Here is a 17,647-nt window from a genome sequence, read left to right on the forward strand (position 1 = left end):
GACAGAAGACGCCATGTTGTGTCGACAAATCACGTGACTAAATCAGAACGAAGATATTAATCTTTCACTATGAATAAATGGCTTGATCCTATGACTTCTAATATCCTTAAAAATAACAGTCACGCCTGATATATAAAATACAACATTTACGACAAAATTATATCTGTTCTATAATAACTGGGCACTGTATGTAATTGACGAATACGTGATATAAGGTGCAGGGGCGTTTGCGCACATCAGCCGCAGAGCTGCTCGATTCTGGGCGGTAGATTCAAGTTAAAATGGCGGCGTCTTGTGTCCGTTATGAAAGAATGCCATGATCGGTGGTATTCCCGATCGTTGAACTGTCAGACTACCGGATTTTAAACTACAGAGAAAACATGGTTTGTGGTCCATTCGGCAGAGATTATTTTATAATGAGCGGTTTTCTCTCTCACGGGCCTTTTCGAATCTGACGATGGCGTTCAAATCAAAGCCCGACAATGTTTCGAATAGTAGAAATGTCAACACATTAGATTTTCAGATTATCAGTTATCGTACATTTAAATCGAATATTGTAAATGGCAATCAATGACTCATCTGTATTGTGTATCAAACACCGTCCAATTATCGTCAAGTCAATACCAATAATTTCTTATATTTGGAACATTTATATCATTTTGACAGTGTAGTAATCATAGAAGTCCATTTGGACGGAAACTCACCTTTCAGTGTTATTACATTTTATGCAAAGATCCGTTACTACTTAGTATTGTGGTAACACAGTAGCAATTACTGATAAATTATGTAAATACTGGGAAAGAGTTTCTTCCCCATATTCTTTCTTCCAGGTCGAACAGGTCGACATTTTTCACTTAAGTCTATGGCCCTTTTGACTTTCCTTAATTTTAGGGCTTTTAGTTATTTTTGTGAGTCCTCTAGTAACTGATGTGTAAGGGTTTATTTACTGATTTTTCATCTCTACCAGCCATGTCATTACAGGCACCCAACGATGTTGCGAGTTTCCAGTAGTAGCTCACTGGCGGATGCACAATTTTTTACGAGCACCAGTATAAAATATTTTTTTCTTTTTTGACTAATATGCTCATATTTCTTTGTATTAAGAGGTGCTGAGGTGTTATATTTGGTACACTGATATATTTTGAATTTTTTTAATTTAGTAAGAATGACTTACATAGGTCAGATGTTGCCATATTTTATTATTCGCAGTTTGTTCAATTTACGTTATGTAAATATATTTTATATTTTGGTTTCAGATGTAAATGTTTGGATCAAATGAATTATAAATGTAAACTAATATACATATATATCTTTGTCATTCAGTAATTTGCACCATTACACTGAAATGGAGTTTATTCGTAATTATTTTTCGAAGCGGTAAGAATGCATTACACTGGACACGTCAGCCATTTTCGTGCTGGTTCTGTGAACATATTCTATTTATTAGAATTGTTTCAAGGGTTTAGGGTCAGGGTTAGGGTAAGGGACCTAATCCGATTTTCATTCAACGGTTCTAACAGAAAACTTTAGGTTATGTCGATTTATTAGGAATAAACACAGAAAATGGGGGTTTTTTTTATCAAATATATGTTTTAGATGATATAAATTTGAATTTAACCCCAGAATTATTATATGAAGATATGTTGATGCATTTATTTATATTGTAACAAATAACAGTACAATGTACAATGACCGAATAAAGTCATGCATGTTTAATGTAATATTAAAGTATACATGCTCCAGCATACAAAGAATCAGATAGATTTACAACATTGTACAGTACAACACAGCACAATGTAAAGTGGGAAAACATATTGACTTTATTGATATATTTGTAGTAGAATTTGAAAAAACAATATAATGCAACAAAAGGGGGAGGTCTAAAAAATAAGATATGAGCTTTTTCATGACTATTACAATAATCTGATCATTGTGAAGACAAGATGTATGTAGACACTGAAGGAAAATGTAAACCATTCGATGCTGACAACACTTAACAGTACCTTCTATTATATTAGAGATTGAAATTTATTATCAATATGAATATATGTATTGTTTACAGTGTTCACGAATAGTGTCTGACCCTCTGACAAATCCGGCAGAACTGCCAACGGTCAGACAGAAGTCCCCAACCTGCTGGCCCCAGTGTCTGACTGAATATATCACAATAACTTTGTCTGAAGTTGTTATATGTGGCATGCCACACTTGTTCACTGTTTATAAATTTATGTTTATAATGTTTGTCATTATATAATGTTAATAATTTCAATGCCAGTTATGAGAAATGTTAAATCTGAAAAATGTGTTTAATTTTATTCTGTGGGTCCTGTGAATTTTCAGTGGGTCAGACAGACATCTGAAGCTTACAGGACCCAATGTCCTGTTATTATGAAACACCATTCGTTAACTCTGTGTTTAGTTGTGTAGTGAAAAATAACATTTGGAAAGTGCCCTTGAATAGGTACTTAACCTAATGGTAGTTTTGCTTAGTGTATTTAATAAATTAATATTATTTCCTTTATTAAAACTTAAGAAAAATGTTTTAATTTATACACTTAATTGAGGACAATTAAAGTGCAGTCATTGTAGAAGTTTGCGTTTTTTTTATTTATTATTTATCTATACAGTGAATTAATATTTCATGCATCACAAACGGTTACAGACATAAAAAAGTACAGTAGGGATTTTAGTTATGCCCAATTTATCCCATCTGAAAGTTGGCTACATGTAGGCAATAACTGCCATAATTCATCCGTTACTGTTATTTTACAATTGGTTCATCATTGTTTCTTACTTTCCTCTGTACCTGCTAAATATCTGTGTTGTCAGAAATCTCAATCCCATCATGAACGACCCAATCAAATTTACATAACAAGACTTTCAGTGTTTCACATTTCGCACATCAACTCCCCACCTTAGTGAATTCCATGAATGCAGCCATATTGGCCGTAATACTAAGACGATTTGAGTACATATACAATGAAAATACACCACAGTTTTAAATATGTGATACTGAGACATCTAGTGCCAGACGTAAATTACTGACTGCAAAACGTCAACAAAACGACAAAACATGATCTGAAAACAATCAGCTGATTCCACCACCTCGCTTCGAGCTGCCATTTCCCGATTCATACTTGCAATGTAAGCAGTCATGCCTATCCTAGGTGTATCATGGAATCATAGAATAAATTTCATTTGTCAAATTTTAGGACATAACACTTGATATATCATTGTAAAAGGGAAAAGACATGCTGTCCATGCACATTCCCAGTGATAGTGAAGGCTATACTGGTTAACTGTCTCTAAGTGTAATAGAAACACATATGGCGCATATGACATGTGCTGTCAGTTTGAGGTTGGACCATCCGGATCAGCACACCTAGCGGATTAGTAACAGGAAGATAAATTCAAAAAGATCGCCCATTGCATAGAACGATGCGGATGCTGTTGATCAGTGGATTGTCTTGTCTAGACTCATTTATTTACAGACTGTTGCCTTATAGCTGGAATATAGCAGGGTGTGCATAAAACAGTGGCAGTGCCATCCAGCTCTTCTGACGTGGATTTGTGGTGTTTTCAGGACACAAAGGAAGACAGCATGGATAATGCCCGGGAAGATGGAGGAGACAAGCGCATAAAACTAAAGAGAATCAAGAAGAAGAAGTCAAAGTTTGACTTGAATCTCTCAACAAGTAACAAGATGTCTTTTTCAGCCAGGATGAATATTACAGGTACTCTATGTACTATTGGCTTACCATTTCATAGTGCTAAGTTTGGTTTGTAGAAATAGTGCATCATCTTAGTAACCCAACATCTTGGTTTTGTGCTCATATTGAAAATCATCTGATCATCTGATTCATGCTCAGTTACAGGTCAGCATATCTGACTAACAAGATCAAGTGGTCAGACTCGCTGACTTGGCTGACACATTGTCATCGTATCCCACTTGTTTAGATGAATGCTCATCCAGTTGTTAACTGAATTGTCTTGTCCAGACTTGATTATTTACAGACGGCCACTTTTTCCTGGAATATTGCTGAGTGCTGCGTAAAATGAAACTCACTCAGTCACTCACACTCCAAACTCAAATGTTATGATACCACCATCATAATGCTTCAATATGAGTCTTTTTTTATGACCTAGTGATGCATTTTAAAGCAAAATAATGTATATTTACACAGCGGCCAACTCATCGGTGGTCAAGGCATCTCTGAGGGCAAACAACAAGGCATTGGCTCAGTCACTGGAGAAGGTTCGTCAGGACCTCCGCATATCTTACGAGGTGAACAACGAGATGAAGAAGGAGTTCCAGGAGCTCCAGTTGCGGCTCATGAACCTGGAGCGTGTTGCTGGACTGAAGGACGACAGTCTTGAGAAGGAGGTCCAGAGAAGAATAGAGGTAAGATCACAGGGAACTTTATGATCAGCATTGTAACTTTATGACACACACAGCGTCATGTTAACAGGCTCTGTTCGGATGTAAATTAAGATGTATAGAATTATCATTAAATCACCCACATGTTATCAGAAGTGAGCAGGCAAATGTAACTTGATAATGCCCCCAAATTGCTTGACAACAAGCCATTATCATGCCCATTGTCAGGTGACGTTATAAGTAGCTCAGCTTTTGATGCTCAGTCAGCTACAGCTCAATTGAACTTATGTTCAGTATTCCATTTCTTGAATATTTCCATGAAATTAGTGCTCTGGATCTGTGGGTTTGTTAAGATGAAATACAGTCCAATAATAGAGTCTTGGACAATCTAGTGTGTTGGTTACCATGGTCAAAGTGAGATGAGTGGTGTTCCTTGAGTGTCCTAGTTTACAAATCAAACCCAACAGGGCTGATGTTGAGATCTAATAATTGTACCATCTGCGGCAGGATAAGACTCAGCAGCTCAAGTACATCCTGAGCAAGGTGAGCGTCCATCTGCTGGATGCTGGCAGCTGTCTGCAGGATGCTCTTGACAAGTGTATGGACCCCAGTCGCTTGTCTCTGGCTTCCAGCGCTCGCAACTCCTCCCTGGGGGCGTCAGATGATGCCTACTCCCCCATCAACAGCGGAGCCACCAGGTCAGAACTCAGATGAATTGTGTTTATGTGAATTGTGTTCTCTAAATCACTAGAGATGTAACAATATGGCTAAACAGCTGGACTGTAATGAATACACTATGTGGCGAATACAATGCGTATCACAAATATTGGGTAATGAATATGAATAATTATTTGCAAATTTTGTATGTAGTAAAGTTGACAGTACTATAGCAGTATAGAAGTTTGGCTTTGGCAAACTAGCATGACTTCTGCTACTGCAAGGCTAGTACATATTCCATACTTGTGTATCTCCCTTTGTAAAAGGACATAATGGTGAATCGTAAAAGCCTTACTAAACAATATCGTTTATGGATGCATAACCCAAGATACACTGATTTATACCCTTGTATAAATAGAGGATACTAAACAACCTTTGTGTAATACCATTTTGATTAAACGAGTTAATGATTTGGTATCAGACGAGCGAAAGCGAGTTTGATACTAAATCTTTAATGAGTTTAATGAAAATGATATTTCACGGAAGCGAGTTTAGTATTCTGTTTATTACTCGCCAACATAAATTGACATAAACTGCGGCGAAATCGCCTATAGTGTGAGGACACTGAGCTTTCAAGTCTAGCAAGGTCTAGTAAAATCGTGACATCAAAATTAGCATTGTGACGTCACAACTTTGAACCATTTTGACGTCATACGTCAAGCGGTATTACACTAGTGTAATATTGAAGTGAAAATACTACCTGATTACACTGCAGTATCTTCAACAGGCGAGTAATAACATGCAATACATCGCATCATAAGTGGGATGAAAGTATTTCAAATGTAACAGGTTTAAAATGAAATGAAACTCTTCAAGGCCAGCCGAAAGAGCAACTTTTGATTCACAGAGCTTTCCAATCCATTTATTTATGTCTTACCCATATTTGATGACTGAAATATAAAAATTACATGATTCAGTGTTGTGACTGGCCTGCTCCCAAGTCAAGAAAGATAAACACACTGCAACTCCTGCAAATAGTAATGCCACCACTTTTCCATATTTCCAGTTCTTGGGAGTAGTGAGTGAGTTTTACCCCACTTTTTGCAGTATTCTAGCAATATCACAGTGGGGGACGCCAGAAATGGGCTTCGCACATGGAATCAGGTTTTCAACGTGATTAGCAAATGCCAACCACTAAGCTACCCCACTGCCCCAGTTCTTGGACGAAATGTCATTCCTTCAAGTTAAGCATCATACATAACATGATGTTTTTAGTCATCATTATGCACCATCATTTATATGTTACTTACGTCTGTGGTCATAGGTACAAAATACAATCCATCCCTCAAATCTTTGTTGCAGCTCAATCTACTATAACCCGAACACATTCTCTCGTGTGTCAGTGTCCCATCCCCATCCAGTGCATGCTGTGGACCCTGCCACGCCCATGGAGACTGACGCCCTACAACAGCAGTGTGCTGACACTGTCCGCCAGGTGCAGGAGATGACTATGATTCTGGAACAGTCTGTACTGGCAGAAGGGAACCTGCATGACGACTGTGGGGACCTCCCTGCAGGTGAGTCTGTACTTGTGAAGAGGAACCTGCATGATGACTGTGAGGACCTACCTGCAGGTGAGTCTGTACTGGCAGAAGGGAACCTGCATTACAACTATGAGGACCTCCCTGCAGGTGAGTATGTACTGGTGGAGAGGAACCTGCATGATGACTGTGAGGACCTCCCAGCAGGTGAGTCTGTACTGGCAGAAGGGAACCTGCATGACGACTGTGAGGACCTTCCAACAGGTGAGTCTGTACTGGTGGAGAGGAACCTGCATGGTGGCTGTGAGGGCCTCCCACCAGGTGAGTGCAGCTGCCGCATGATCATCTTCAGGACTGGAGAGACTAAAGATGGTACTTGTTAAGGTGATGGTGCTCTGCTTTGCAAGTAAAACAAGGGCTAATATTTATGAAAGTCAGAATGGCATGAAATTTTTATGGCGTTGCAGTACAAAAGTGCCACATGCTCAACACAGTGTAAGTGCATTGATCTTAAACAGGTAAAATTACTTTCACCCTATTGTGTTTTAGTTACGCCAGTATTTGAATGTACGTGCACAACTCAGTAAAGGAGACAAACATGTACTATGTACAAAATGTCAGGAGATGTAATTTTTCCTTACTTTTCAGTTTCAGAAAGCTCTATGTTAACAGAGACTGCATTCAAGGATGCAGTTTCCTCTAGCATCCCAGATAAAGTCTCACCCAAATATGTCTCAAAAGAATCCCAAAGAAGTGGCCAGTCTGAAAGCAGGCAGAAGGCAGAGTCCAGTTCTAATGGAGACATGATCAAGAGTCCGGAAGCTCCTAAAATGAAGACTTTAGAGCTCAAAAGAGATCGCCGGGGAACATTTGTTGTTCCCCCTCCTAAACCCCAGCCAGAAAGTGAACCTGCAGAAGACAGGTGTAAACATGATCGTAGAGGAACATTCGTTGTGAAGAAACCTGTTCCAGAAATCAAAGAAAAGTCAAAGAAGGATTCAAAGAGAGAGACATTTGTCTTGAGCAGAAGCCCAGCACTTGCAGATCAGTCAGTTAAATCAGAAGAAGAACATGTATTCAAAGCCCCTCTCCCTGTTTGTGATCCTGACGATGTCACCGTCTATCTAAACAGTGATATGGAGCTGACAGAGGTGATCAATGTTGAGCAGATTGCTGTCGCCAAACAAGCAGACATGCCACCTGATGATGAAGAGAATCCTAAATCAGAGGTCAAGGAAAAGACAAAAACTGTGCCTAAAACAACAGCTGAGAAATCAAAGTCTAAGATTGCAAAGTCGACCTCTCTTACTTCAATATCAGCCAAAGAGAAGAAGGACATCAAATTGTCCAAGAGTGATTCTGATATTAGTAAGGAATCTGATGAATCAGGCAAATCTGCTGTTGTCCTTCAGCTACGGAAACCTGGCAAGATTGTTTTCACTGCTTCACGGAGAGATTTTGATGGAAGCAGGAAAGCTATTCCATCTAAGTTGCCCTCAAGGCCAAGAAGTAAAAGTAAAAAGGAAATGAAAGATATGAAGGACACCATTGCTGCCAATTTCCCTTCACCAAAGAATATCTTTGACTTTCATGACAAGACTCCCGTCCATCTTGCAGAAAAGAGTAGGGTCCAGCCCTCAGTGTATGACATCTCCATAAATGACTCGAATGTCCAGCCTCCAGTTGAGCAGCCCCATGGGAAAGAGAATCACTTAAAGGGAGGAACTACAAAAAAAGATGACCAAAAATGTGATTCTGAAAGTATCACTTATAGCTTGCCTTTGAAAGGAAGTCCAGATGAGAGAAATCTTGGAGCTAGAAGTCGATGTAGAAGTAGAGGACCCGCTTCTAGATCAAAGAGTCGAAGCAGAAAGTCAACTACAGATGCTGCAGTTGATGGTGAATCTGACAAAGAAGAATCAGAACTGAAAGGTTCAAGGTCCAACGGTAGACGAGGGAGGTCACGCAGTCGGGCCAGAAAAGCAGATAAAAATGGTGAAGACATGGATGTCGATGAATCAGATGAGAAATGTAATGATAGAGGTCGGTCAAGGTCAAGAGGTCTGATGACAAGGTCAAGGTCACAGAGTAGGAAACGGCAGCCTGCTGAAGAGGATGTTGAAATGAATGATGAACATGAGGAGAAAGTGCCAAACCAAAACCAAAATGAGGGAGAAAGTTTTGCTGTGGAACCAGTCCAGAAAAGTGGCATGGGAAAAAGCCAGTCAGTTTCTGATGGTGTGACAGAGGGTGAAGATGCTCAGATAATGAACACGGATGCTGGAGAGGTTCTTGAACAATCGTGTGAGAAACTAAAGAGCCGTAAACTTGCAAATAATGATTCAGAATTAACACAGTCTGTGTCTGAAATGGACTCATCCAAAGCAACATTTATATCTTCAAGAAATGGCAGGAGTAAGAAGTACAAACCAGAAAATCAGGCTGAAGTGTCCACAAAACGTAATGAAAAAGATCCTGACGAACAGAACTTTGGAGACAAGAGCAAAAAGTCCCTGGCAGTAGAGTCTCAAGGTAGAGATCCCAAATCTGTACAACGTGTAGGCAGATCTTCACAAACTGCCAAGATGAAATCCAACAATACTAACAAAACTCAGGCTGAGGGCTGCAGTGATGATGCAGATCAGTCTGTTACAGAAGGGAAGAAGGCTGTGGAAGCAGATGGTGATTGTCAGGATGATTGGACAGCAATGGATGATAGTCTTACCATGGTGGGTGACCTACAGCCTGTGTCATCACGGGATTTCATTGCAAAACTCATATCTATTAAACCTGTAGATAAGACATCAAAGGAGGATAAGGTTGAAAGTGAAGAAATTCAACCAGTTAGGAAATCCTCGAGAAGCTTTGGCAGGAGGCAGAGGATTGCTTCAGAATCTGATGATGAAGTGATTCCTCCAACACAATCTAAGGTGGATGGTGGCAAGAAGAGTCTGGTTTCTACAACAGATGAAGAGGTGGAAGATGATGATATTGGGAACAAGACAAAGGTAGTTCCAGCAACAGATGATGAAGGAGGTAGTGGAGACGATGGATTGATGAAGAAAACAGCCAAGTCACAAAAGAACAAAGAAACTTCTGTCCTGAAGCATCATGGTGCTGGTCAAGAGAATGAAAAGACAAAGGGGTCAGTAAAAGGTGAGAAGATTGGACAAGACAATAAAAGGGGGTCTGTGAATCTGACAAAAGAAGATGCTGCTGAAAAACAGGAAGCATCAAGAGGCAGACCAAAGGAACTTAAAAAGGTTGAAAGGCAACAAACTCAAAGTAAGAAGAAGGTTGATGTAAAGGAACTTCTCCAAGCTTTCACAGAATTTGATGATCCTGATCACAGTTTGCGTTTGAATGCAACTTGTAGAAATGACAGTGTTGTAATAGCAGAATCGATCAAGAATTATTCTCCAACAGCTGATGAGAGTGCTAGAAACTTTGTTCCTTTGAATGAGATGGAAGATCCTGGTGAAGAAGAGGAAGTTTATCATCTTCCTCTCAAAGACAGCCCAAAGGAAAGTGGAAAGGGCAAAGCTAGAGGTCAGTCCAGGTCTAAGGGTCGTAGTCGTAGCAAGAAGAGGACTGATTCAGAAGACCTTGAGTTTAAGTGTAGCAGTAAAGAAGAAAAGAGAGACAATGTGGACGGATGTAAAACTGTTGAGAGTGGAACATATTCATTACCTTTGAAGGCAAGCCCAGAGGAAAGAAAGAGAAAAGAAACCAGATCTCGAAGTAAGTCAAGGTCAAGAGTTCAGAGAAATTGTAGTCAACGTAAGAACTACATTGAAGTGGATTCTCAGGATGAAGATGAAGGTAAAAATGTGGAAACTGAGGAATCACCTTTGAAAGGAAGTGCAGATGACACAAAAAGAAAACAGTCAAGATCTCCAAGTAGATCAAAGTTGAGAACAGAAAAACGTCAAAGTAGAAACCATGGAGAAGCAGCTTGTAGTGATGAAGATGAAATACAATTCAAAGAAGCAAGTGTCTGTTCTGGGAATGCTAATCCAACTGACAACAAAGAAAGTGAGACTTATTCCTTACCTTTGAAGGGGAGTCCAGAAGTACCAAAAAGGAACGATTCAAGATCCCGAAGCAAGTCAAGGTCAAGAGTAGAGAAAAGTCTCAGTCAGCTCAAGAAACACACTGATGCAGATTCTGGTGATGAAGCTGACATACGTCAAAAGTCAAGCAGAATTTCGGATTCTAATGGTGACAAACTAAAGAAAAATGAGGAAAGTGGAACATACTCATTGCAAGTGAAAGGAACTCCAGATGAATCAAAGGAAAAGAGCTCAAGATCTCGGGGCAGGTCAAGGTCAAGAGTTAGGAAAAGTCAGCGCAAGAAGTATGTTGAAGCTAGTTCGGATGATGAAGTGGAAGTACAGGATGAAGAGTCAAGGAGACATTCTGGAAAGGGAGAACGATTGACTAATGGTACGTCACAAATTCAGATATGTAAGAGGACAGAAAGTGAGGCTTATTCTTTACCTTTGAAAGGGATTCAAGCTGAATCAAAAAAGAAAGACTCAAGATCTAGAAGCAAGTCAAGGTCACGAGTGGAGAGGGGTTGTAATCAACGTAAGATATACACTGAAGTGGATTCTGATGAAGATGACATGTCACTGGAAGAATCAAGAGGGCATTCCGCAAAAGCTGATCCACACAGCAATAAGTCACAAAGTGAAACATATTCATTACCTTTGAAAGGGAGTCCAGATGTACCAAAGAAAAAACACTCGAGATCTCGAAGCAAGTCAAGGTCACAGGTTGAGAGAGGTCGCAGCCAAAGTAAAAAGCGTGCTATTGACAGGGAAGCAACACCTGATAGAGAAGAAGGAAATGACTCAAAATCCCAGTCAAGAAGGGAAAGTCTTCAGATCACAGTTGATACCGAGCAGTCAACAGACAGTGATAAGAGAAGTGTAAAGAAACTGCAGAAAAGAAAATCAGATGAGGAGATCTCTCAGACTCCATCTGAGGAGAAAACAAATAAGGACAAGACAAATCCTTCATCAGAAAGTAAAAGCGCCAAGTCAACGGGGAAGAAATCGGCCAAGAAGAAATTGGAGGTGACAGCAGACAAACCTGCCCGCAGCAAAGAGAGTCAACAGGTTAGTGTATATGTGAATGACAGGATAATTCGTTTGTCTTTCATTGTTTTTATCAAGAGAAAAATATTGTGTTTTCAGATTCTTGGTTTATATTCAGTATTGAAAGCTTGGAAATCAGAGGTTTCAAATGTTAGGTACAGACGTCATCACTATCAGTCATTTTCTGAATAATTCTTTCTGTCTGCGATTTCCACTTGGATTGCTTACTATTTGCAATAATGTCAAAATGCAGTCGATGCTGTCACATAGCTCTCTGATAAACTGTACTCAACATAGCCGAATTTGGGAAAAGATAAACTAATTTTAGGTTTTGTGATAAGCATGATACGGGAATGTGGAAAGGAATGGTCTTAACCTTCATTGCCCAAAATACAAGACCCGCTAGCTCAGCTGTAGCAATTCTGTCAGGATAGCTAAACATTTTCCTGTCTGGTTGCAAGAGCATTTTGAGAAAATTTTGTAAAATATCAGTCATGGGTTTGATCATATTGGTGATATCTAAGAGACATGAATCACATTCTAATTTTCTTTACTGCCAAAAGCTGGCACGCTTTGATTACAGAAATACTGTTCATTTGGCATCAAACTCCTGCCTTCTGTCTCCATCAACTGTTGATTGTTCTAGGCTGAGCTGAAGGTGATGTTCAATGAGCTGAAGCGCAAGCTGTCCATGCTTCCCACCGCTGCAGAGAGGATGTCGCTTGCAGGGACAGAGAAGGAGAACGGAGATCTGAAGAGAAAGAGAGAACCAGAGGAAATGGGGTAGATCCTTCTTGATTTCAGCTGAGATATTATAACGTGTTTACTGGTCTCGAGGCAACCATGGGTTGAGGTACCATGAGCCCTGAGTATCTCGACCCATGGTCCCCAAGGGACCAGTGAACAACGTATTTATCTTACCGAACACCTCAATTTTAATTTTGAGCTGTTTCAAGCAAAGGTATCAGACTACATCTCAACCTGTGTGAATCAAACAATTCGAATGATGCTGTTTTTTGCCCGTAGGTATTGTCTTAGTAAAGTTGCTGTGATGTAATTCCCCTTCTTAACATTCACAGGGACTACATTTGAACGTTTTGTATAAATTTATTTATTGAAAAGAGAGTCAAATGTTTTTATAGCCATTGCTAGATTTTGTGGACAACACAAGAAAAACCGATTTAGAGTTATCTGTCTTCCATCCATTTCCATTCACAAAACATTCATAATATCCATGCATCGTGTGTCTCTTAGTGTTATTCGAGATGAAAAAGTAACTTCAACAAAGTACTGAATGAGTTGTTGGTAGTGGGGTATATTGCAATGTACCTCGTGTGTAAGCGGGTTACATTGAAAGTAACAGAAGAGCACTCAGACAATCAGAAAATGACATTTATGTGTGAGATAAGATAAATTGTGATATCTAGCAATAACTGGTCTGGTCTTTTTTTTTAACTGTCCCTCTTTTGCAAGCACAGGGCCTGTAAGTCATTAGGTGCTACATCTAGCAGTAACCTGATTCCCAACTACCTTTGTGTGCGCCAACTGCCATATTTGTGACTGTGTCCAGCTTAGTGCTGGTGACAAGCGCATGTTCACGAACCAGTTCTGGTTCAAAATTGTGCAACCGCCAGATATGACTTAGACCGGAGCATCTGCATGAAATGCTTGTCTGTCACAGCTGTTATCACTCATAGTATTTGGCTAATTTGGGTATGGTTAGAAATTCATTCATCCTGCTAGGACTGTCAGCTCTTACTGACAACCATCAGTACAGTCTACTTACTGGCCCCATGAACATGTTTTACATCACTTCTGAAAGTGATTTAAAGACCTCATGCTGCAACTGTGTGTCGATGATTGCAACAATTCTTGTTAAGAAATGACTCAAAATATTTTTGGACATGGTAGGCTTTTCGAACTTGCTGAATGTTGTTGTTCCGGCTTTTACCAGTCTTCAACTTAAACTCTTTTGCACACAACATTCCTCTGTACTTGCGCATAGCTACTGCACGTTAACATGTGTTCAACCTGCTGCTGCTTTACTGGAAGTGGAAGCCTCTTGTAGTGGTTACAAAAATTATGTATCATAGCTACCAACATGACACTTGCTATGCTCCCACTGCATCCCATGTTCACTTCCCACTGCCTTCCATTTTTACCTCCCATTACACCACATCTTAACTTCACATTGCATCCAGTCTTCACCTCCCACTGCATCCCATGTTCACCTCCCACCACGACCCATCTTCGCTTCCCACTGCATCCCATGTTCACCTCCTGCTACTCCCCATCTTCACTTCCCATTGCATCCCATATTCATCCCCGCTACAACTCATGTTCACTTCCCACCAAGACCCATGTTCACCTACCGCTGCATCCCATGTTCACCTCCCACTAGGACACATGTTCACCTGTATCTTCACCTCCCACAGCATCACATGTTCACCTCCCTCCCACTATGGCCCATGTTCACCTCCAAATGCATCCCTTGTTCGCCTATATCTTCACCTCTCACTATGACCCATGTTCACCTCCCACTGCATCCCATGTTCACCTCTCTCTCTTTGTCCATCCCACAGTTTACTTCACCCAACAACTATTGAGCACCTCCCTCTGCCCCTTGGGTTTGCTACCCACAGATGTTCCAGTACTTCACAGTGCAAATTCTGTTTGTTTGTTTACAGGGAAGGAGGAGAGAAGAGGTCACGGAGAGGGGTTGTAGTCAACTACAAAGAACCTCTAATGTCATCGTGAGTAAAACTGTTTCAACGTGCAGCATTTAATGATGTCTGTTCAACACTTGCATCCAAAGTTAACAATTTCTTATACTCAATTTAGTGTCTCTTAGGAAATCCCTTTGAACAAGATGTAACATAATCATCTACCTTGTATGTGAGGTAAAATGTAGCAGAAAATTTGAGGAATCGAATAGACAATATTTGATGAGAACATCTCCTTTAATATTGACTGCATATCCCAAGCCCACACACCCACACTTCAAGTCTGCAGATGCTACCAGTCAAGTAGGACTTACAGTATTGGTATTTTGGTAGCAATAGCAATCAGTCTTGAGCAATATAACAAGTTTTTACCCAATTTGTCATTAACTGATTTTGTCCAGAATCCAAGGTAAATCTCTTCGAGGACTATTTGTGTTTCAGGAAGCTACGTCGAGGAGATCCAGGCACATCCCACTTCTTCACTACAGCACCTTTGAAGCTGTTCAAATCACCTAAACCAGCTAAAAGTAAGCCGCTGACATTTCAATAAGGACCATTCATTTGCACTTGTCATTCCTCTGTTGTCACAGTATGAAAATAGAAATGGGCTTTAAAACCAAGTTATGTGGTTCTTTTTCCTCTGAACTGACCTTTCTACTTTTGATGCTGACAGAAGTTTTGTGATGTCACCATTGTGGTGATTCCGGGGTAGTACAGATTCCCAGCTTTGCGGATCTCCAAGTTTATTTATGGATAAGATGGTCAGTCTGAGTGACTTAATTGATCAAGACCAATTATACCCTGATAATTTGGATCATAGGGCTGCAACAATTCACCCAGTCCTTGATTCCATTCAATTGTTGCTATTGGACACTCAATTGGAACATCTTATATTCAGTTCTTCATTCATGTAAAAACATCAGATTCATTTAACTCTTAGCTTCAGTTTTTTAGCATGAAATACGTCGTCAACAGTAATTCTTATTGGATAATTAGTAGTGTTGACCAGTCACCTTTCGCCATATTTCAGCATTCGAAACTGCCCCAGTTGGAGGCAAAATTACGTTTTGGCTGCATGGAAATAATTCCAGGTATTCGCGTCTCGAATCGAATTAGTAACAGTTGTTGCTGCCCTAGTGGATCAGTGCTCATACTGTCGACCACTTGATTCATGTGGTACCAAGTGGATCAATTTTACACTATAAGTGTTTGTGAGATCATGTAATATGTTGGATTCCTTGCTCCTATCACAGTGGCAGTCCCAAAGAAAAGAAATAAGAAAGAAGACAATGGTGACTAAATTAGTTCATGTTTGTGTTGGTTTGAAACTGTTTATATTGGTTAATAACTCAGCATGTTTTTCACAAGCAAGTTACATTCTGATTTCTCCTACTCTTTTCATGAAATATTCATCAGTTTGGTATTTCAGGAAAAAAATCATCCTTTGTCAGATCATCTTGATTGATCTAGTGTGTTTTATCTCCATTGCATCATATACACTCTGGATGTTTTCAATGCCACTGTTTTGTTTCAATATCACTAACTCCATGACTAACTTTGCACAGAATGTTTCTCACTCATGAGATTGATTTTGTTTGAGTTTCGCATAGCTCTACGAACCAAATTACATATAGCTGGCACTCTGTTGACTGCTGCATAAAACAGGAAACCTGACTAACTGTTCAAATGAATCTAAGTTAAGATAGATATTTACCTTTTAGATGTATGTGGAATGACTTACCAATTCATATCACTAGATGAGATAGCATTGTTTTCGGCATATGCCAGTATTTTACCAGTATGAAACTCAAAGGACTGGTATGAATTTGGCAAGTATGTCCTGGGTACTAACAGTAAGTTTACCTAGTTTAAATTACTTCCACCAAATAGACATTGAAAATTACAAGCAACTGTGAAGATTTAAGGAAGCTACGATATAAATCTTATCTATCTGCACCATATGCAATACCTGTTTGGAATTCCCTGTCTGCTTTTTATTAAAAAGTTCATAGGTGACTGTGAACCATTGCACGCTAGTATACACAGTGTCAAGGATTTGTCTAGACCTGCTCAGATGCTGTTGATAAAAGCTGTAAAGGCTTACCGTATGGTAGTGTGCTCAATGTTTGGGTTTTATTCACCATGGAAACTGTGAACTGTTTCATTCAAGATTCAGTATTTGCACTTTTGACTAAACATTACAATCTGTCACCTGCTTATTCCCCTCTTGCCATACAATATGTTGTGATTCAGTGTGTCAAAGGAGTGTAGTTGATCCTGTCATCTGGAACCAGTGTAAAAGTGAAACATTTTTTCTATTTCTAATCAAAATTCATATGTCTACAAAACACAACATGTGTGCTATTTTTAGTTGGATTGTGGTGTTTGGTTCTGCTTTGTCAGTTCTTTGATATGTAAAATTACCTCCTGACAATCTCTAGGGTTTAATGCTTACATTTGTATTTGTTCCAGATGAGCGTGACAGCCATGAAGTCAGTGTTTTGGACAATATTTCCAACACCGTCAACAGCAGTGATTGACAGATGTGACAGTTGACATGGATCTCACAAGTTGTTGGCATCTTACCAGAGTTGAACCTTAGGAGTGAAGTCATGTCAAGCATATGTGACGGAGTGACTGTGCATCTCACCACTTGTCATATCCAAGTTTCATCTGGATGCACGTCTGTCACTTCTATCAGGACAAGCATGTGTGTCAGGCTTACAGCTAGACAAGCTTCTGTCTTGCTTACAGTTGATGAAATGTGTCAGGATTATAGATGGCATGAGGGTAGATACATCTCAGATAACACAGAATTACTAGCAGTTGAACCAAGCACATCTCATTGTTAATGTAGACAGAGATAGTTTCCACACTAAAGACCTACATATTAAAACAAGGTTGCCATTATGTCAACAGAACCAAGACATGTGTATTTATATGCCTGAAGTTGATCTACCCTGGTTATAAAGGCAATAACCACTGTTTTTCAGGAAATGTTTCAAAGGTGTATCTTGTAATGTAAGCTGGGGTACCAGTGATGCAGCTGTTTAATGCTCCTGAGCTCAGTGTGAGTCCCTTTGCAGGAAACCCATGATTGATAGTTCAAATCCCGTCCGTAACTCCTTAACCTGCATACTGTAGCTCCTCTGTTTCACCAAAGGGCAAATGTGTAAGACCTGCGTCAATCCGGGCTCTCCTCACACATATTCATATAACTGACAACCTGTTAGCACAATGTGTGAA

At 39.7% G+C, this 17,647-nt stretch overlaps 1 protein-coding gene across 1 annotated transcript; it reads left to right on the top strand.

Moving 5' to 3' along the window:
• The first annotated feature begins 252 nt into the window (after positions 1 to 252).
• LOC137255820 (pre-mRNA-splicing factor CWC22 homolog) lies at positions 253 to 17,212 on the top strand. Its single transcript, XM_067793374.1, has 10 exons — positions 253 to 383; positions 3,584 to 3,734; positions 4,185 to 4,402; positions 4,886 to 5,076; positions 6,398 to 6,612; positions 7,225 to 11,699; positions 12,325 to 12,461; positions 14,366 to 14,431; positions 14,843 to 14,928; positions 16,874 to 17,212. Exons 1-10 carry the CDS (start codon positions 381 to 383, stop codon positions 16,939 to 16,941), a joined length of 5,610 nt encoding a protein of 1,869 aa, XP_067649475.1. The 5' UTR covers positions 253 to 380; the 3' UTR covers positions 16,942 to 17,212.
• The last annotated feature ends 435 nt before the right edge of the window (positions 17,213 to 17,647 follow it).

Source organism: Haliotis asinina, chromosome 11 (assembly GCF_037392515.1).
Source record: "Haliotis asinina isolate JCU_RB_2024 chromosome 11, JCU_Hal_asi_v2, whole genome shotgun sequence".
NCBI lineage: Eukaryota > Metazoa > Mollusca > Gastropoda > Lepetellida > Haliotidae > Haliotis > Haliotis asinina.

Bases quoted from the DNA above. Each gene is read 5' to 3' on its own strand.
- LOC137255820 (XM_067793374.1), top strand. The intron at 3,735-4,184 runs GTACTCTATGTA...ATATTTACACAG, and splicing joins AGCCAGGATGAATATTACAG to CGGCCAACTCATCGGTGGTC. The intron at 14,432-14,842 runs GTGAGTAAAACT...TTTGTGTTTCAG, and splicing joins AAAGAACCTCTAATGTCATC to GAAGCTACGTCGAGGAGATC.